Source organism: Lepus europaeus, chromosome 10 (assembly GCF_033115175.1).
Source record: "Lepus europaeus isolate LE1 chromosome 10, mLepTim1.pri, whole genome shotgun sequence".
Classification (NCBI taxonomy): Eukaryota; Metazoa; Chordata; class Mammalia; order Lagomorpha; family Leporidae; genus Lepus; species Lepus europaeus.
The window spans coordinates 17,352,737-17,374,309 of record NC_084836.1 but is presented as its reverse complement, the minus strand read 5'-3'; the positions used below and the strand labels follow the sequence as shown (position 1 = coordinate 17,374,309).

The 21,573-nt window shown below is 42.3% G+C and overlaps 1 protein-coding gene across 1 annotated transcript in view; it reads left to right on the top strand.

Annotated features, from left to right (window-relative positions):
• Positions 1–1,205: 1,205 nt before the first annotated feature.
• STAB2 (stabilin 2) overlaps positions 1,206–21,573 on the top strand; it is a 206,502-nt gene continuing 186,134 nt past the window's right edge. Inside the window, exons 1-4 of the mRNA XM_062203017.1 lie at positions 1,206–1,404; positions 4,521–4,654; positions 6,597–6,712; positions 21,186–21,271. Coding sequence (XP_062059001.1) covers positions 1,327–1,404; positions 4,521–4,654; positions 6,597–6,712; positions 21,186–21,271 — 414 coding nt within the window. The 5' untranslated portion in view covers positions 1,206–1,326. The remainder of the gene's footprint in view (positions 1,405–4,520; positions 4,655–6,596; positions 6,713–21,185; positions 21,272–21,573) is intronic.

Sequence of the window (21,573 nt, the reverse complement as noted above, 5' to 3'; positions counted from 1 at the left end):
CTGTCCGACAAGTGTTAGCTATCACTGATGATTATCATTTTCCAAGTGCAGTTCTCTGCTCTAGGCTTCCAGGGGTACAGAGAAGATGAAGGCTGTGCCTCTCCCCTCAAGATATCCACAATTAGGCATGGGAGACAAATAGATGTCTTGTGACAAATATGACTGAGTTTTCACAGTATTCTATGCAAGCTTCTGGGGCCAGCACTGTGGCATAGCAAATAAAGCCACCGTCTGCGGTGCCGGCATTCCATATGGGTGCCAGTTCAACTTTGGCTGCTCCACTTCCGATCCAGCTCTCTGCTATGGCCTGGGAAAGCAGTAGAAGATGGGCAAGTGCTTAGGCCCCTGCACCCACGCCGGAGACCAGGAAGAAGCTCCTGGCTCCTGGCTTTGGATCGGCTCAGCTCTGGCCATTGCAGTCATCTGGACAGTGAATCAGCCAATGAAAGCTCGCTCTCTCTCTCTCTCTCTCTCTCTCTCTCTCTCCCCTCTCTCTGCCTCTGCCTTTCTGTAGCTCTGCCTTTCAAATAAATAAATAAATCTGTAAAAGTAAATAAATAAATATATGCAAGCTTCTGGGAGAGCCTTCAGGATCGGTGGAAGGACAAGCCAAGAAGGCTTCCTGGAAGAGTTGGCATTAGGTTTGGTCTTGAAGGGTAAGTAAGATTAGACCTCCAGGCTTTGCCATTTGCTGCTTGAGTGACATGGAAGAGAAGAAACTCCAACAATCCACGATTCAAAGGAGAATTCCTTTACAGTCGAATTTGCCACTATATAGCATAAAAGCACCACCTTCTTCTAAGGCAGGAGCCCAGGCGTTTTCCTTCAGTGCCTGGGACAATGCCTGCTCCAGGCTCTTCCACCAGCGCTGTCCAACAGCAAGCCTGGGCCTCTGCATTCTGACAGAAAGGCCTGTGCTAGGCCATGGTGACAGTGGGCAGTGGGCAGTGGGCAGTGGGCAGGACCCGCAGTGAGGTGCAGGGTGGTGACGAGGCAGTAACTGCCCTTGGGAGTTTCCCAAGGCACAAGAACTCCAGGTCGTGTCTCTGCCTCGGCCCCTTCAGGATATCCTGTCATTCAGCTAGGACATATAGACAGTGTAGAGGGGCCCATGTCACTGAGACCCCAGGATTTGACATTTTTCCTGTCTAGAGAGGCAGGTCTCACATATCCTCTGGCTCAATTCAGGAAGAGGAAAGGAAAGGATTTAAAAGCCAACACGGACATGAGAAGGAATTCACTGGGAGTTCATCAAACTACTATAAAATAGCCAGATTGTTCTCTGACAGGTGCCTGGCACAGAGGAGGAGAAAATATCCCCTCAGCATGCTCCAACACTTCATATTGGTTTTTCTTGGCTTGGTTGTACAAAATTTCTGCTCCCTGGCTGAAACCACAGGGCAGGTAAGATGGGACTTTTGCACTTTTTATTTACTTTTTGTTCATTTTCATGCTGTGTTTGAAAGTTTTTTTTTTTTCTTGCATTGTCATGGGAAAGGGAGCTAAGGAGAGAACCTGTGGGGAACAGATCCTAACGGTGCTGATCTTTCTGAAGGTGTGATAACCAAGTAGGCTGGGTTCCTGCCTGACACCTGCTAACATTCCTCCCCTCACTGTGGGTTTTGTCATCCTGTCTTCTGCCTGTCTTAGTCATCTCAACACTGGAAACGCCTACCATCCCACCTCTCAGACTGTAGGAAATACCAATACCTGTATTGAGATGGGAGGTGGAATTCCAGGGTGGATAAGATCCCTTGGAGAGGCTATCGGAAGGGTCAGAAATATCGACAGGACGGGCCAGAGAATCGTCCCGCCCACCTTCCACAGGGCTGCGGTCAAAGCCCCCAGCACAGTCCTGTCCATGTCTGCAGCCCATATCCCGTACATCACCACAGTGAGCCCTAGAGCAGGCTCATGCATGTTATCACTGCAAAGTGGAGGCAGGTATCGCAAGGACCAATCCAGGGTGATTTATTTAAAGCACTGTTCACAGTAGTGATTTCTGACCTAATAAGGACACTATTTTTTTACCTTCTTATTGCTATAAATAGAACCAATTTCATGTATTTCCTATATACAGTGTTTAAGAGCATAATGATACTTCCAACCCTTCCCTCCCTCCCTCCCTCCCACTCTTCCTGTTCCTTCTTTTCTTATTTTTCTTTTAATTTTTACAATGACATACTTTCAATTTACTTTATAACCACAAGCTCGACCCTCCACTAAATACGGAATTCAGCAAGTAGTAAGTAGAAGAACCACTGTTCCTCCAGAGTACAGGCAAGGCTATAAACAAGAATCAAAGCTCACACTGTCAATTTCACTCATTTTCATTACTTTATTTGGGACTCTGTATATTAGTTATCACAAAATAGTCTGGCCTGCCTCAGGCAAACCTTTATCAACACTAGCTTACACTCCAGTTGGCTGTACTCTGACAGTGCCTTTCATGGAAGCATAGGCGTATGGTATAATGGTTAACATTTCAGCTCCGAAGTGAGGGAAGGGTGCACTTGAACTGTGGCTCTCATTGCCTGTGTAACAAATATTTCTGAGGACCTGTCTCAGTGCTCCACAGACCACAAACTGTTCAACTCTGAACAAGTTACCTAACTCCTCTAATCTTCAGTTTCTCCCTAGACAAGTCTCCATGGATGGTGATGATTCCCGTGTCCATCCCCCGCGTCAGCATTAGATGCTTATGTCCATAAAGAAACAAGACCTTGACGGCTGTTGAAAGCTGAGTTTATTTTCAGAGGGGACTATGACATGCATTGCGTGAGAGTAGAATGAATCATTCCACTTGAAAATGGCAATGTAAAGGTCAAGGAGTTTCTTTAAAATGAGATATTGAATTTAGCCTACTAAGAAATAAAAAAGTGAAGTCATTCTATATCCAAATGGAATACTCTAATGTAAAGAAACACCTACATTTAAAAAAAATGTAAAGGTATCATAACTGTTAAAGGGGGTTCATTCAACCTGCATCTAAGTAATTTTTTATTACTCCAAAAGAACATTATAATACTACCTTGGTTCATGCTGATGGCCACGTGAAAGCTGACAGTAAAAACCGAGATTTCATTTTCCTGTATGCTAATCAGGTGCAAGGAAGGGAAAAAGCTAGTAAGAACCAGAAGATCAGTAACTTATAGTGTGACCTTGGGCAAGTCACTGCACCGTCTACCCCGTCACTGGCCCTCATGCAGTTTACTGCTCCCTAAAGTGAGGTTGATGATAACTGCCCTGTGTATCTCTACAGCAGTGATGATCAAATAAGATAATGATCTTGGAAGTGCACACACTAAATAAATAAATTGTTCTATAAATGTATGTTTTCTTCTCATGCAGATTTGACAAATCTCAAAGAACTTAGAAGTAGTGAGGACATTTCTACTGCACCAGACCCAGTGCTGGACCCATAAGAAGAACTGTAGAAAAAAGAACCACGGGGCATGGGCCTGTGTGCTTGGAGTGTTTAACGGAGAGCACAGAGTAAACAGGCTCCCTTGGGCCAGCCAGAGGAAGAAGAGAAGTTGAGGAAAGAGCAATGAGTGTGGTTGTGCGGGCGAGGTGATGAGAAGCAGGACCTTGAGGGGTTTGGGTTGGAAGGCTGAGGGGAGGAGGGGACGTTCCTAGAGGGGAAGCAGCAGGTAAAGCATGGAGGTGATGGAGAAGAGTTACAGGAACAGGCACCGCCGCCGGTGCCACCTCACAGTGTGCACCTTTCACATCACTGGGAGGGCTCTATAAGCTGGAGTGGTTGTGGATAGCTCCTGTTTCAGGAATTCCTTCAGGATCTTGCGCACTCAACAAGGGCCCAAGTGAGTCTGGATCGTTCATTTTAGTAGTTAATTCCTATATGTCTGTCTGATTACCCCAATTCTTCACTTAACAATAATTATTCACTGGATGTTACTATGCATCTACTGTGACTACTGTTCCAGGGGCTTGGGCTACACCAATGGATGGATTAGGAAAAGATCTCTGCTTCCATAGTGCCTACTTCCTAGTTGGATTGTCATCTAAATCTTGCAGATATCTTTGGAACAGGAATGCTGCAGCATTTAGCACAATTTTGTCCCCAGAACAGAAATTCCTGTGGAATCAATGCTGAAATAATATCCCTGACGCCTGTTAGTCTAAGACCATTTGACATCGAATAGCCTGTTTTATTAATTTCCCATGTGAAAGGGGGTATTTTGCAATGTATTTCAAGTCCCCCATTTGGATAAGTGTATGGAATGACGTCCCCTACCATGCAGGATTCTCAAATACGAAAAAGGGATGGTGAATGTGTGGCAGGAGCCACGCTCTTTCCCTCACCCACAGCTGTAGGGGACATCACTTGTTGTGCACAACACGCTTTCCAGATAAGTTTGCAAGTAGCAAGCCAGTCATACCCATTCAACCTCATTGCCATTCAACTGAGGTGAAGCACGTGGGGAAGACTCTCCAGGCCAGATATTTTGCAAGGCTGGCATCATGGAATTTGATATTCTTTTTCTATGTTTGCACAGGCAAAAAGATGTGATAAGAAATCTCTTCTAACAATTAGGACTGAGTGTCAATCCTGCCGGCTCAATGCTGAAGTCAAGTGCCCAGATGGTTACAGGAAGATTACCAATGACTCTGAAGGGGTTCGAGACTGCAGGTACTTATAAGAAAACACGTGCTCCAGCCTGGGGACTCAAGGAGCTGTGAATCCAAATTGCAACTTCCTATTGCAAAAACTGCAAAGCATGGCCGTGATTTTTCTCTTACCCTAAAACTACATTGAGCTCACACTTAGGTGACGTAGAACATTTGCACTTGAGGCTAAAGCACATGTTTTTATTGATTCACACTGTAATGCAGAGTTTATTAACCACATTGAACATGCATAAACACTCTCTCTCTCTGTTGCACTTATTTGGAAAATCTGGATTCCATCTGGAAAGGGTTCTAGCGGGAACATACCTAAAGCTTTGGGTCTGATAATCATTGTGGTAACTAGCTGTGGACCATGATACTAATTAGAACTCAAATATAAGGGACAAATAAATTATTGTATGGCTGAATTTTTGTCAGTGTTTCATTCTTGAAGACTTTTTATGACTCAAAACTCTTATTACTTAAGATGAATCCTAACAAGTAGTGACAAGTTATTTGTTCATAAGGCCACACAATATACTAAAACCAGAATTGTCATTTTTAATAGAAGTTTTCCAACACTGACTAATACAGTTAGCAAGCATACCAATAGTGGTCAGTGAACTATCAAAATGGGCCTACATTTAGGACTAGTTTCGTTTTCTTTATTCATTCACCCATCGGTGGATATTTAAGTTGATTTATTTTCTTGGTCCCTGTGAATAATGCTGCAATTTCAAGTCCTTTGGCTATATATCCAGGAGTAGGAGTGATGAACCATCCACTAGTGCTATTTTTAATTTTTTTGAAGAAACTACGCTGTTTCCATAGTAAATGCACTAATATTCATTCTCACCAATACTTTGTCCACTTCCCCACCATTTTTTGTTTTTGTTTGTTTTATTGCAGCTATCCTAGAAGGTATGAGGTGATGGAGTTTTAATTTGCCATTCCCAGATGACTAGCAGTGCTGGATAACATTTTCATATGCCTATTGGCCACTTGTATGTCTTCCACAATTAGTTCTCCCGAGATCAGATGAGATCGAATGCATTCAGGGTGGCACGGCCGTAGACCACAATTAGTTCTTGAAGAACTCAGTCCTTCAGCTTTCCCTTTGCCCCCTTTTGAAGGATGTCTTTGCTGGTTTTATCAATCTTTCAGAGAAAATATCAACTCTATCCCCAACTTGACTGCCTATCAAGCATGTGGTTCTGCTGTTAATCAGCATCATTTCAGGGACTGGTTTGGGAGAATAACCTTGAACTCACTGTCACACTGTTCTTAGCAAGAGCCCAGTTGAAGGGAATGAGAGTCATGGCAGTTTGTTCCTGATTCACGAACATCTAAAACTACATTAAGCCATGCCTGCAAAGATCCTTGTGAATAGCAAATACTGTTTGACTCCTATAGAACTGCTATTCCAGAACTGTACCTTAGCCAGTTCTGGAAAACGTTCTAAAGAACTCATCATGGCAGCTCCCAGAAATATATTGTGTTGAATGTTGCTCACTATATTACTCCACTTCTGCCACGGAAATTTCTACACCTACAGTATCTGTAATAAATATGCTAATCCTGAACAATATTTTATTTTATTTTAAATTCACAGATACCGTGCTTCATGAAACTCATGGTCTTTCTCTTCTTGCATTTACTGCTAGGACGCTCAGTGATAAGTCTGAGACACACCACTAGCAAGTGCCAAGATCTAACATCTGTATTTACTAACTTTGCTTCTGATATTACTTTAGATATTTTCCCCCATTTATCATTGTTCCCTGATTTTTTTCATCTATTTCTAAGAATTAAAAATATTTATAATTTAGTTTTATTCCACTTAGAAAGCCAAATGCATTCAATCCATATTTTTAAAATATGAGTAGATATAAAGACTTAAATAAAACTCTAGGGCAATCCTGCCATTCGAAATTAACTGCAGCATCCTCTCTTTACCCTCTAAGGTACACCTTCAAGGTCAGAACATACTCTCTGTCTCTCCCTGGGTGCCGCCATATTTGCCAGAAGGACTATCTCCAGCCTCAGTGCTGTCCAGGCCACTGGGGCCCAGACTGTATGGGTAAGTGGCATAGCACTGGGACTTTAATATTTGCTTCTTGATGCCCCATTCCTCAGAAAACTGAAATGATGGAAGTCCAGTAAAAGGAGAAATATAAGCATATTTTTCTAGAAATTTCTATTTCAGTCTTGAAATAACTTATTTCAATATTGATTTTTCCATATAGTCTGTAAATAATAGAACCCAAATTACACTTGCATGTACAATGTTATGTGTTTTATTTACTATAGAAAATGATTAAATGAATGCTAGCTTCCATTTACTCAACACTGCTGACATTACATACTAGAGAGATATTTGGCCTATGTTAGCTGATATGATTGTTTAAAAAAATCTTCAGGTTAAACAGTTTTATGTCCATTTTGCCTTTGATGAATTGGAGATTTGAGGATTATTCTTGCCAGGTTCCTTTTGGGATGAATGAGGAAAACTATCTCAAGTCCAGGGCTACCAGGCAATAAGCTTGCTCTTTTTCTACTCTGTTCCACTGCCTGGAGCAGACTTTATTGAGAGAGAGAGACAGACAGAGAGACAGAGAGAGAGAAGGAGAGCTCAAAAAGAATCAAAATATTTTTTGATTGGTAGGTCTTTTCAGTGAAGGCCTGGAGTATACTCTGTGTTCTGGAAAGATCAAGGCTTGGGATTTAGAAAAACCACCCCACAGTCAAACAGACCTCTGATAAAGAAAAACAATGACATTATTTGTCTGAGCCCTTTTTTTTTTTTTTTTTAATGATGGATAACCCATCAAACATGACTTCTGTGGGTTCCATGCCATTGCATTGTGCTGTGTGCAGGCGAGTGTAGCAAATCCTCAGCTATAATTAGAAGAGTCTGAAAGGGTTCTTGGAATGTTCTAGCTTTTTCTTCAACTAGGACTGGAGGCCAGGGAAGCAAAACAGGCAATAACTGAGGGCTGGACCTTATTTCTGCTATCCTCTGGTTGGGGAAAAGCAGGCTTCCCTTTATCTGCACCTTCCAAACACACTACATGTCGTGAAGGGCTTCCTTCCTTTGACTCGGGAAAAGATAAATGCTCTAGCTGGCCGTGTATTTCACCTCTCACAGTTGATGGTGATGACAAGCAAGACCTTGACTATCGCTTTACATTTCCGCAAGGATAAGGCCATCTGAGAGCTGCTGACACATGCCCGTCCTCCTCCTCAGTGAGGAAGCACGTTCCCAAGCCCCGGGGTGGCCTTGTTTCCTAGACAAGCATCACCTCTACTTCCTTTCTGATGCATGGGCAAATACATTCATCCTCAACACTCCCAGATCACGTGGAGAACTATTTTAATAGTATCTTACTCAAGTTAGGAACCAGCTCCAGGGTCATCACTGACAATTTGGAAAACACATATAGTGGGAAAAAAATTACTTGGCATCTTAAATTAAGAACAAGACATGAATTCTCACTTAAGGGGGAAAAACATCATCGTGACATAAGGAATGTATCTCTAGCCAGATTTAACCTGCCTCTCCCTAATTAAAATTTTGTACTGCTTTGTCAAATGTGCATATGGAAGTTTTTTCTCATCAGCACAGAAACATATTTTTAACTTTGGAATTTAACCATATTTGAACTGCCAACATTTTGTTTAAGATGAAGTCTCTTTTTTTGTGTGTGTGTAAATTTGAGCATCCCAGTTCTTTGTGGATTTGTGTAACAATCCAAGGTAATGGCAAACCAATGGATGCAAAGGGATTACCTTTAAATTCTCCTATGGTCAACAGAACCTGATTAGTTCAAAGAGAAATGATCTTGACTTTTTCTTAGATCAATGTCATCATATCACCTACTTTTTTTTGTATCATGTTATTTTCCTTTGTAGACTTATTTTTCTTTCCTATTGCATATTCTTTGCCATCTACTGCACAGGTTGCCAATAACAGACTATGTGGGTTTGAAACCTTTTTTTAGGCATTTTTTTTTTCTTTTTTGCCTTGAATGACAAATAATGCTGAGTTCACATGAAAACATATTTCACTTCAGTTTCCCAGACAGACCATTCCAACCAGAGCTATAAACAGAACGTCAGGAGTTGTTTCCCCCCAGCACTGTGCTCCAAGCTTTTAAACAGAGGTGGTGACATGGAATGGGCACCTCCAGAGCTCTTACAAGATAATGTCACGGGAGGTCCTTGGCCTCTTGCAGGCAGGAAGCGGATTATCTTCCTTGCAAGAAGCAGAGCAGCTGATGATTTGCTGACAGTGTAGAATTGTCCCACCTCCCGTGAGGAAAGTCAGAGGCAAGAGACCCCAGAGCAGCAGTGAGCAAAGGGAAATGCGACAATGACCTACCATGGCCTTATCAGTACTTGGGCCTCACAGCACATCAGAAATGTGCCGTTGTAGCAAATTCTATAAACTCCCCTTCAAGCCTGGTTGCTGCCAATGTCCACTTGACCATCGATTTTCTTAATCAGGGCCTGAGGTCAAAGAAAAGAGGAAGTAGAGGGGGGAAATGCACACTTTGGCTTTAAAATTTTTTAAAATTCAACAAGTCATGTCCATTAATCGCTAAAAAACATTCTGTGAGGGTTCTTCCAAAACTTTACAGAAGTGTATATGATGAAAAACTATACATACGCTAACAAATTTTTTCATACCAAGATAAATTTACCCTTTAACTTCTTTTCCACAAAGCTTTTAAAGAATCTTCATATCTAAGTCATAAATTGAGGACTCCTCACACCCCCACACTCCTGCTATCTTTTCCCCAAAGTTCCTTCCAGGATTGGCCGATTCACAAAGAAATCAACCATTTGTTGAGTACATAAAAGAAACATACCTGGAAGGCCAGGTGGGATACTGAGGTTTTAGGAGTTTTGCAGTTTGCCCAAGAGGCAGCAGAGGATAAGTGCAGAGCCTGGGTAGAAACAAGGGGTATCTCCCTGGGGAGCCCCAACTCTAACCCACTGCTACCCCCTGCTTCCCAAAGATCCAGTTGCATTGCAGGGCAAGCTGCTGGGAAGGCAGCCTGCTCCCAACTCCCAACCAGCTCTGCCCTGGAAAACTCCCTTCCTGGAGTCGATCCCTTGACACTGAGCTTCTTCTAGTTCCTGCTGCCACTGAGAAGATCACAGGCCTGGAAATCAGTTTGCCTGGCTTCCAGTCCCAGCTTGGCTCCATGCTGGGTCTGGGACCTACCCTCCCTGTGGGGTTGCCAGGTTTAGCAAAAAACAACATAGGGCAGCCAACTGAATTGGAATTTTGATTAACAAATAAATATTCATACAAATTTGGGACGTATTTATGGTACAAAAATCATTGTTTACCTGAAATTCCAAATTTAACTGATCATCCAGTATTTTAGCTGGTAAACTTATCCTGTGGCACCAGTTTCCTCATCTATAAAATGAAAATACTATGCCTACTTCCCAAAGACTGTGTGCAGAGGATCGAGTGTGTTCATACTTACAAAGGACTTGGCACGTGCCTGGCGTATTTGAACGTGCTAACGATCATTTCTGTCTTTCATGGTTCTCAGACCCCCAGCTGGCCTCCTTCTTTCCGGGATTACTCATTGATTTGATTTGCTGGTCTAAGGTACTGAGCTACTGTACTCGGGCTTAGTGGCTAAGGACTCCAATTACTGAGAGAGATGTGATGCAGTGCCGGTGTCTACCCTTACCAACCAACCATGTGACGTTGGGCAAGGTGCCCCCCTAGCTTCAGTTTTCTTCTCTTTAATCTGGGTGAAGATGATGATTTCGATGGCGATGATGATGATGCTGATGGTGAGGATGCCTTCCTCACACAGCTGCTGTGAGAATGAGACCATGCATATTACGTACTTAGCAAATTCTATCACTGAGCTGATGAGGCTTCTCTTCCTGGTTTGCCGGTGGCCACCTTCTCTCCTTGTCCTCCCATAGAAGGCCATGAGAGAAGAAAAGAGAAAGAAAGAGGGATAAGAGAGACAGAGGGTGAAAGAGGGGATAGAAGGAGAGGGAGCGAGAGAGACAATGCCTCCAGTCTCTCTTCTCATAAGGACATTAATGCTACCCTATGGCATCCTCTAACCCTAATTACCTTCAACAAAAGGTCTTACCTCCAAACACCATCACATTTGGGGTTAGGGCTTCAACACATGACATGATGTGGGGGAAGGGGTAGGCACAAACATCCAGGCCCTAACAACAAGTTCTCACCTTGGTCTTTAGCCCACTGAGTCCCAAGCCTCAGGGAGATAGGGATGGCATAGGATGAAGCACCTCCTATACAGAAAACCTCACTTCCCCTGCAGAATATTTGATGGTGTGGCTCAGGAAAATCCCCAGGAGGGAGTGATTTCCAACCAGCAAATGCCTTGGTCCTGAGCACAAGAAATTCCACCCTTTTTAGTGTATAATTATGCAAATTTTGACAAAGCCAAACAGTTGTGTGGCAACTACCACAATTAAGATGGACAATCGCTATACCATTCCCCCCCCCCAACAAATTCCTTTTGTTGTCAACCTCTCCCAACACCCAACTCTAGAAAACATTGATCTGTCTTCTGTGCCTAAACTCTTGCTTTTATGTCATATGTACTAGTCCATTTGGCATGATTATAACAAAATGCCCAGCTGGGTAACTTATAAAGAAAAGAGGTTCCTTTTAGCTCATGGATCTGTAGGCCCAAGGTTGAAGACCTCAGTCAGATGGTGGTCTTCTTAGTGGCAGAGTCCTGAAGTTGCACAGGACATCACGTGGCAGAGGAGGGGAGTATGTGTGTGTCTTCTGGTCTCTCATCTGCTTCTTACAAAGCCACAGGTGGTTCAATCGTGGGGGTTCCACACTGATCTTATTATCTAATTCTAATCACATCCCAAAGGCCTGGTCTCTAAATGCTATGGTCTTATCTTTTCCATTCTCTTCCCTCCCTCCCTTGACTGGGGAGTAAATGAACCATGGAGGGACACACTCAAACCATGTCTAAGCAGTAATGTAATTGGAGTCATGCAGTATATGACTTTGTGAGTGTGGATTCCTCCACTGACCGTAACACATCTGAGTCACTCATGCCATCACGTGTATCAGTAGGCCATTCATTTCTGATGCCTCGTGCTACCCCACTCTGTACTGGTCAGCAGTTTCTTTATTTCCTAACTGAAAGACATTGGGATTTGCTTCCTGTGTGTTACATGTGGAAATAAATTAAAATAAAGCTGTTAATGACATTCATGGGCAGGGCTTTGTGGGAACACAAGTTTCCATTTCACCTCGCGAAACATCTAAAAGTACTGGATTGTAAGGTGACTGTCTTTAACTCTAGGAGAAACGGCCAGTGTTTTCTGAAATCTACATCATTTTTCATTTCTGCCAACCTTGTATGGAAGTTCCAGTTGTTCAGCACCTCTGCTTATGATTGGTATAATCAGATTTCTTAAAGATAATCCTACTAGGTGTACAAAGTGGCCTTTCATTATAATCCATTTTCATTTGCTTCATGTCCTTATTTGTAATTCATGTAGCTCTTAGGATGCTTGTTTTCTTATTACCAGAGACCCCACCCCCATGCATGGCTTCAATTTCTACAGTTATCCACAGTCAATCTTCAGACAAAAACATTAAATGGAAAATTCCAGAAATAAAAACTGTAAGTTTGAAATTGTGCTCTGTTCTGAGTAGCATGATAAAATTTCACTCCTTCCAGCTCTATCCCACTAAGGCCATCAACATCTCATCATCCAATATGTCCCTGCTGCATACGCCGCCCACCGGTGGCCACTTGGTAGTCATCTTGGTTGTCAGATTGACGGTCTGGGTATCCCAGTGCTTGTGTTCAAGTGGCCCTGTTTTATTTAATAATAAGGATGTAACAAAGAGGGGCTGTAAAGTGCTTCCTTTAAGTGAAATGGTCAAGTTCTCAACTTAATCAGAAAAAAAATCATATGCCAAGATTGCTAAGATCTATGCTAAAACCACATCTTCTATGTGTGAAATTATGAAGAAGGAAAAAATATATATATGCTGGTTTTGCCATCACACCTCAAACTGCAAAAGTTACAGCCACGGTGTACGACAAATGCTTAGTTAAGACAGAAAAGGCATTAAAGGAGAGGGCTGGGTACTCCCCAGGGTTTCTAGTACCCACTGGGGATCTTGGATCACTCTCAGATAAGTGCGATGTATCATATTGAGTTTGGAGAGTTCTTTAAATATTTGAAACACAAGTGCTTTATTAGATATGTAGTTGGCAAATATTTCTCCATGGTTTGTATCTTGTCTTTCCAGTTTTTTAGTAATGTCTGTTGAAAAGAAAAAAATCAGGCTGGCGCCACAGCTCACTAGGCTAATCCTCCACCTGCGGTGCTGGCACCCTGGGTTCTAGTCCCAGTCGGGGCGCCGGATTCTGTCCCGGTTGCCCCTCTTCCAGGCCAGCTCTCTGCTGTGGTCCGGGAAGGTAGTGGAGGATGGCCCAGGTCCTTGGGCCCTGCGCCTGCATGGGAGACCAGGAGAAGCACCTGGCTCCTGGCCTCAGGTCAGCGTAGCGTGCCGACAGCAGCGGCCATCTGAGGGGTGAACCAACAGAAAGGAAGACCTCTCTCTCTCTCTCCCTCCACTGTCTAAATCTGTCTGTCAAAAAAAAAAAAAAGAAAAGAAAAAGAAAGAAAAGAAAAAATTCTTCTTAATTTTAATGAGATCAAAAGTATTAATTTCCCTTTATAGGTATTTCTTCCTGTATCTAAAAAACTTTGACTAACATAACATTACAAAGATTTTATTTTAGTGCCTATAGAAATTATGTCCATCATCCATTTCAAGTTAATTTATAATACTGTTTGCTGTGTGGATAAAAGTTCATTTCTTTTGATATAAATAATAATTCTAACAACATGTCTTCAAAAGACTACCACTCCCTATCAAATTACCTTTGGGCTGTTGTAGAAAAGTCAAAATTTCACAACTATTTTAGTTATTTTAATACATTTGCTTTTCCATATAAGTATAGAATTGATTGTTAATCCCTACCCAAAAAGAAATCTGCTAAGATTTTAATGATTTACATTGAATATGTAGATTAGTTTAGAGAGAATTGACATCTGAAAATATCAAGTCTTCAAGCCCACAATCCCAGTATAGCTGTCCATTTTCTGTCATTTTGCTCATAGATTTTAGCTTAGAAATTTTGCACACTTCTTGTTAGTTTACTTCCTAAGTTTTTATGGCCTTTGGTACTGTTTTTAGTGGCATTTAAAATTTCCAATTAATTGTTCATTGCTAGTTTATAAATATAATGTATTTTTATTTTTTTACCTTACTTAGTAAAATCATATATTAGTTCTATTAACCTTTTGGAGATTCTTTGGAATTTTCTTCATAACAATCATGTTGTCTAAGGATAAATACAATTTTATTTTTATTTTTCAGTCTACATGCATTCTACTTCTTTTTTTCTTACTTTGTTTCACTGACCATAATGTACTATCTATTTTGCATACTGTTAGATTTAAGTTGCTTAAAACTTTAAAAAATTTTCGTGTCCATTTTCATTAGACACGTTGGTCTGTAGTTTTTTTAATAGATGCTGGTCTATAGTTCTTGTCATATATTTGCCTGGTTTAGGAATCAGAGTAATAATGCTCTTCATACAAAATAAATATATGTTCTCTTCAACTTCATAGAAGAGTTTTTGTAAAATTGGTTCACTTTCTTCCTTAAGTGTGAGATACTATTTACTAATGAAATCATTTGGCATGGAGGGTCTAAACTTCAAATTTCCCTCCTTAGATACAAGGATAGTGAGATTATCAATTTCCACTTGAGTGAGCTTTAGTAGTTTCTGACTTTTCACCAATTTGTCCATTTCCTTGATACTTCCAAAACTGTTGGCATAAAGTTGTTTATAATATTCACTTACCATCTCTTTAATGTCTGTAAGATCTATATAATGTTCTTATCTCACGTTCCTGCTATTGGTGATTTGCAACTTCCATTTTTCTATCTTCCTGCCTGAAAATTTATGTTTCATTTCCTAGCATTTGGTTTCATCAATTTACTCTATTGCTTTGCTATTTTCTGTTTCATTGATAACTGCTCTTACCTGTATATTTCCTATCTTCTGCTTATATGGGGTATCATACGGTAGTCTTTTCCTAACTTATTTATCTTAACATGTAAATCTAGGTCATGTTTTGAGAACTTTCTTCCTTCCTGATGTAATTGACACTTGGTACAATAAATTTCCCTCTAAGCAATGCTTTAACTGTATCTCACAACGTTGATGTGTTGTACTTTCGTTTTCATTCAGTTCTATTGATTACCATTAGTATATCTTTTGCTCTGTTTCATCTTTAATATCTTTACATTTTTATGTTTAAAGTTGATATCTCTTTTTTATTTTTTTAACTTTTATTTAACAAATATAAATTTCCAAAGTACAGCTTATGGATTACAGTGGTTTTTCCGCCCCATAACTTCCCTCCCACCTGCAACCCTCCCATCTCCCGCTCCCTATCCCATTCCATTCACATCAAGATTCATTTTCAATTCTCTTTATATACAGAAGATCATTTTAGTATATATTAAGTAAAGATTTCAACAGTTTGCACCCACACAGAAACACAAAGTATAAAATACTGTTTGAGTACTAGTTATAGTATTAATTCAAAATGTACAGTACATTAAAGACAGAGGTCCTACATGAGGACTAAGTGCACAGTGACTCCTGTTGCTGACTTAACAAATTGACACTCTTGTTTATGGCGTTAGTAATCACCCTAGGCTCTTGTCATGAGTTGCCAAGGCTATGGAAGCTGTTTACATTCGCTGACTCCAATCTTAGTTAGACAAGGTCATAGTCAAAGTGGAAGTTCTCTCCTCCCTTCAGAGAAAGGTACCTCCTTCTTTGATGGTCCGTTCTTTCCACTGGGATCTCACTCACAGAGATCTTTCATTTAGTTTTTTTATTTTTTTTTAATTTTTTTTTTTGGCCTGAGTGTCTTGGCTTTCCATGCCTAAAATATAAAGTTGATATCTCATAGGCAGCATATAATTCATTTTTGCCTTTTTATATAATATGAAAGCCAATGCCTTTGAATTAAGGTGCTTAGACCATTTATATTTAATGTGCTGCATTTACACTACCATCTTGCTTTATGTTTTCTGTTTGTCCCATCTGGTCTTTTTCCTTTTTTCCCACTGTATTTGTCTTTTATTGGGTTAGTTATTTTACATGATAGCAATTTTATTTCTTTTTTTGACTTATTAGAGACACATTTTGGTTTCAGTGATTTTTTTTAAAAGAATTTTCTTTCAGATTTATAGAACACATTTAATTATATCTCCTTTCTGTTTTCAAAAATGATTTATTCATTTATTTGAAAGGCAGAGTTATTGAGAGGCAAAGGCAGAGAAAGAGAGAGAGGTTTTCCATCTGCTGATTCACTCCCCAAATGGCCACAACAGCTGGAACTGGCTGGAACTGGGCCAATCTAAAGCCAGAGGCCTGAATCTTCTTCCGGGTCTCCCACATGGGTGCAGGGGCCCAAGCACTTGGGCCATCTTCTGCTTTCTCAGGCACATTAGCAGGGAGCTGGATCAGAAGTGGAGCAGCCAGGACAGGAACTGGTGCCCCTATGAGATGCTGGCAGTGCAGGCGGCAGCTTTACCTGCTATGCCACGTCACCAGTCCACATTGACTTTCAAGTGATGGGTACTACTCTATGCACAAGAAATTTCCAACAGTATACTTCCATTTCTACCATTCCTGCTTGGCATTATTATGGTTTGCATTTTACTCCTATATGAGTGTAGGTCAAATGTTTATGGAAAAATGAAGTATAAAAATCTGTTTTGTGCAAAAAAATTGAAATGCACACATACTTTTCTCATAATAAGCATTTTCCATGAAATTTTTAAAGACTCTTTTATGTGTTAAGAGTCCCACAATATATAATCAATGTTGATTTAAACAACCAGAAATCCTTAAATGATTTAAAGTTTTGGGCACTTATTTCACATTTAACCACAAAAAGACCATGTCCAGTATTCTTCACTCCTTTATATAGATCCAGCTTTAAATCTGATATCATATTCTTTCTTCCTAACCAATTTCCTTTAACATTTCTTATAGTGCAGTTCAGCTAGTGGTGAGTTCTTTCAGCTTTCGTATGATGGGGAAAGTTTTTTATCTTGCCTTTGTTGTTGAAAGACATTCTTAGTGGACATGGAATTTTAGATTGACAACTTTTCTGTTTTGGTATCTGGGAGATATTGTTCCACAGCCTTCTAGTTTGTGCTATTTCTAACACAGGAGCTGCTGTCATGGTCTTTCTTCCTGTCAACATAACGTGTCTCCTCTTGGCTGCTTTTGAGATTTTTTTTTCTTTTTCACCAAGTTTAAGGAATTTCACTATAATATGTAGTTTTATTTTTTAAAAAAGATTAATTTTATTTATTTGAAAGACAGAGCCACAGAGAGAGGTAGAGACAGAGAGAGAGGTCTTCCATTAGCTGGTTCACTCCCCAGACGGCCGCAATGGCCGTAGCTGAGCCGATCCAAAGCCAGGAGCCAGGAACTTCCTCCAGGTCCCCCACGCAGGTGCAGGGGCACAAGGACCCGGGCCATCCTCCACTGCTATCCGAGGCCACAACAGAGAGCTGGATTGGAAGAGGAACAGCTGGCACTAGAACCGGCGCCCATATGAGATGCCGGCGCTGAAGGCCAGGGCATTAACCCACTGCACCACAGCACCAGCCCCAATATGTAGTTTTCTTCATGATATTTTTTTTTTTGACAGGCAGAGTGGACAGTGAGAGAGAGACAGGGAGAAAGGTCTTCCTTTTGCCGTTGGTTCACCCTCCAATGGCCGCCGCGGTAGCGCGCTGCGGCCGGCGCACCGCGCTGTTCCGATGGCAGGAGCCAGGTGCTTCTCCTGGTCTCCCATGGGGTGCAGGGCCCAAGCACTTGGGCCATCCTCCACTGCACTCCCCGGCCACAGCAGAGAGCTGGCCTGGAAGAGGGTTCTTTGTGTTCTTGGAACTATGGATTTACAGTTTTCATCAAATTTGGAAAATTTCAGCCATCATTTTGTCAAACACATTTTCTCCCTTCTCCCCTTTCAGGCTCCCACTGCACATACATTAAGGTTCTTTGTCCCTGATACTCCTGATACTCTGCTTCTTATGTCTGTTTTTTTCCTCTCTGTTTCATTTTGTATTACCTCCATTCCCTGTCTTTAAGTTGAACAATCTTTTCTCAGTACTTAAGCTGCTGTAATTCATTTTTTAATTACAAACATCAACTTTGAGCAATAGTAATGAGACATTTCCAATCTCCATACATCAAGGGATGCAGTGTCTCCTATGAGGGAGATTGGAAAGTCTCTCTCCCTCAGTGTTGGCCACAAACATGAGCACCACAAGACACCCGCTGGGGTCCATCTGCAGGCTCCACCCAACCATTCCCACTTCACTCCAGCAGGGGTCACCAAACTTCGCTGATCGGCATTTCCAGGCAGAAAGTCTAAATACAGGGACTGATTTATTGACATTTTAAGTTCTTCAGCAGAGTGAAAGGTGACAGGATAGACAACCCTCAGACACATGAGCATAGGTCTTTGCTAATTAGGGGTCTCAGTTGGACCTCCACAGAGTGAGAACTCTGGGCACTGTGAGAATCCAGTGAAGAGGAGAGTGAGGTTTATTTGGAGAATTCCCTTTTGTTCTTAAACAATTTCACATGGAAAAAAAAAGAAAGAGGGAGAAATCCATAACGTGGAAACCCTATGGGCATCTCTCATTGCACTGCAGATCATTATTAGGTGAGAAGGTATTTTATTATAATAATCAGAAGTATTATCTTTTTGAGGGAATATTCCATTATTGAGCCTCTACTTTGTTCAGAACCTTTGGTGCATTAGATGTACAACCTCTGCTAGTACTAGGAGTAGGGGAGGAAAGAGGAAAATGGAAAGATAAATTGATTTTGGTGCCAAGAAAAAAAGATCTTGAAACCTATATGTATGAGAAGTCTTCAAAACTTCATGGAAATCCACTTTATGGATTTCAAAGATTTTTGCACCAAAATAAGCATATTTTTTAATTCTCATTTTCTTCGAAATCTTTTAAACTGATACATAAAAATGGTATGTATTTGTGAGTCACCATGTGATTTTTTGCTTATTTTTTTAAGACTTAATTATTTGAAAGTCAGAGAGAAAGAGAGCTCTTCCATCTTCTGGTTTACTCTCCAAATGGCCACACCGGCCATGGCTGGGCCAGACTGAAGCCAGGAGCCTAGAATTCCCTCCACTTCTCCCATGGTGGGTGACAGGGACACAAGCACTTGGGCCATCTTCCACAGACACATTAGCAGGGAGCGGTATCAGAAGCAGAGCATACAGTACGTTATCATTACCTATAGTTCCTCTGCGGAACTTCTTTCTCCTTTCTAACTCAAATTTTGTTAACTATCAATCAACCTTTGTCCATGCCTCCTCCTCCTCCCTGCTCGCCCCAGCCTCTGGCGACCCCCAGTAGGCTCCGGGCGTCTATGAGATCAGCTGTTTCAGATTCCCGGTGATTCAGAACAGCTGGTCCAGGGACTCGCCCTTAGAGGAACACCTGCCTAGACTCTTAAAAAGGACGCCAAGGCACGCACTCCAGAGCGGGGTTAGCGGAGCTCCGCGGCTCCTCTGTAGCCTAGAATACGGTCGTTCTCAGTAGGTGAGTCTGTCCCACAGTCTGCTGCGTGGAATGGGCGCCCAGAGGGTGGCGGCGTCACCTCCGCCCCCAGGCGGGACTGGGGAAAATGTCTTCCGTGGGGGCTGCGCGGAAGGCAGGTGGGAGAGGAAGGGGAGCCGGCAGTGGAACCTGAGCGAGGCAGACGGATTCAGCCTGCAGCCGCGAAGGGACCGCCGACTGCTAAGTCGGAGGGCGCCCGAAGGCAAGGTGGGTGTCTCCCGGGAGCCCCCAGCCCAGCCAGCTCCGGGGAGAGCCACAGGGACTAAGAGCAGGAACCAGGGGGAGAGTTGGCACTTCTCTCTATTCCCAGCACGGCCCAGGGCTGGCCCTGGTTCCCTAAATACCATCTCAGCCCAAGAAGGCCTAATTTAAAAAAATACAGCCGGTGGGGGAAGAACTATTTGCTAATGCACGGTTTATTATTAAAAAAAAAATAAAAAAATAAAAATAAAAAAGTCTCTTAGCACCCGTGGCTCGGCACTGGGGCCTCAAGGGCTTCGACTGGCTTTCCGATGAGCTTCCAGGTCTTACCTGGCCTCGGCTTCATTAAATTCTTTCCCTTCCTCTTCATTCGCCACACCTGCTGCTCTCCCTCAAACTAAGCCCAAAATCTGTAACAAGGCCGGTCCCTAGTGACCCTGGCTGCTGCTCTGTATTGAGACAGGATCTAAATCAGCTGGGCCGTTCAGGCTTGGGTTGTTTTTGGCAAATGTTGGTAGCATCCAGTAGGGGGAGTAGTGAGAGCTTAGCCCTTCCTCTGACCACCCTCATCGCACTTTGTAAACCAGTTCTCTGGCTGTTAGTCTATGGCTCCCTCCGCCCTGAGCTAGCTGGACCATGGGAGCAGGGACTGGTCTGCGTGTTCACCCTCACACACCTGAACTTTACACGGTGCCTGGTTCTACCAGGTGGCAAATAATTTATTCCCCGTTATATGCCACTCCTGAAGAACAAACATCAGAGAGAATATCTATCAGAACCACAGCAACTTTCATCTACCGAGCACATAAAATGAGGGTGCCTCAATGCATTTGTAGGAAATGGAATTAAAAGGTTTATTTCGGTATAAAAATTGAAATCGTGCATATTTTTTTCCTAATGAGCATTTTTCATGAGCATCTCCCACACCTTTGTTCCCATGTTCCAGCCCCACCAAGTTCTGTATCATCCCCAACACAGGCCCTGCCTTTCCACAGCTCTCAGACCTTGTCTTTGCTATTCCCTCTGCCTATCATGCCCCTCCCTTTTTAAGCATGGGCCACTCCTCCTGTGCTTTCAAGACCCCAGCTTAAGTGACTTCTTGGGGGGCATTTCTCAGACTCCCCAAGACAGCATAAATACTCGGGGCTTCCTCCACGGGGCTCCCTTTACTAGCCTATTAGCTAAGAGACCTGGCTTTAGAGTTGAGGGTTTGACTAAATTCTCAGCTTTGCAACTTACAACCTATGACACCCTGAAAAGTTGTGTGACCTTTCTGACCTTCGGTCTGCTTACCTGCCAACCAGCACCAACAGCAGCCACCCCTGGGGGTTGCCATGGGAATGACCTCATTAGTCTATTGCAAAGTATATGACAAATGCTTAAGACAAAGTGAGATGCTTTCTGTTACAGCATCTGTTATGACATCCACCTGTTTATACACCTGCCTCCCCTATGAAACCCTAGGTGGCCCCAATAAGGTCTTCAATTACTTCTTTTTCTTGGCGACTAGCACATAGAAGGTGTTTCGTTCATCCTGCCAGAATTTGTGTGTGCAGTTATGAATGAATGAGTGAATCTGAGTTATTTGATTCCCTAGAGTGCCCAGGAGGAGCGGGGTCCCCCTGCAGCGGCAGGGGCACCTGTGCTGAAGGCATGGAAGGAAACGGAAGCTGCTCCTGCCAAGTAAGTTCAAAAATATTTGCCTTCAACCCCAGCTCTGCTCCCTTTCTCGTCTGCTGAGTTTTCTTAAACACACAGGAAACCAGGTGGAATCATCAAAAGGTCATTGCTAAGGAGAACATGCAATCTGCCACCAGACGGCCTCTTAGAGGCTGGGGACCTTTAGGCAAGAGACAATTAACAACCTGGCCCTAATTAAACCATCTGTAAAATGGGTTTGAAATACTATCTATGCAATAATGTTGAGAAAGTAAAATGAAATTATATCCTGTGAGACAGACTGGAGAAGCCAACCAGGTCTATAG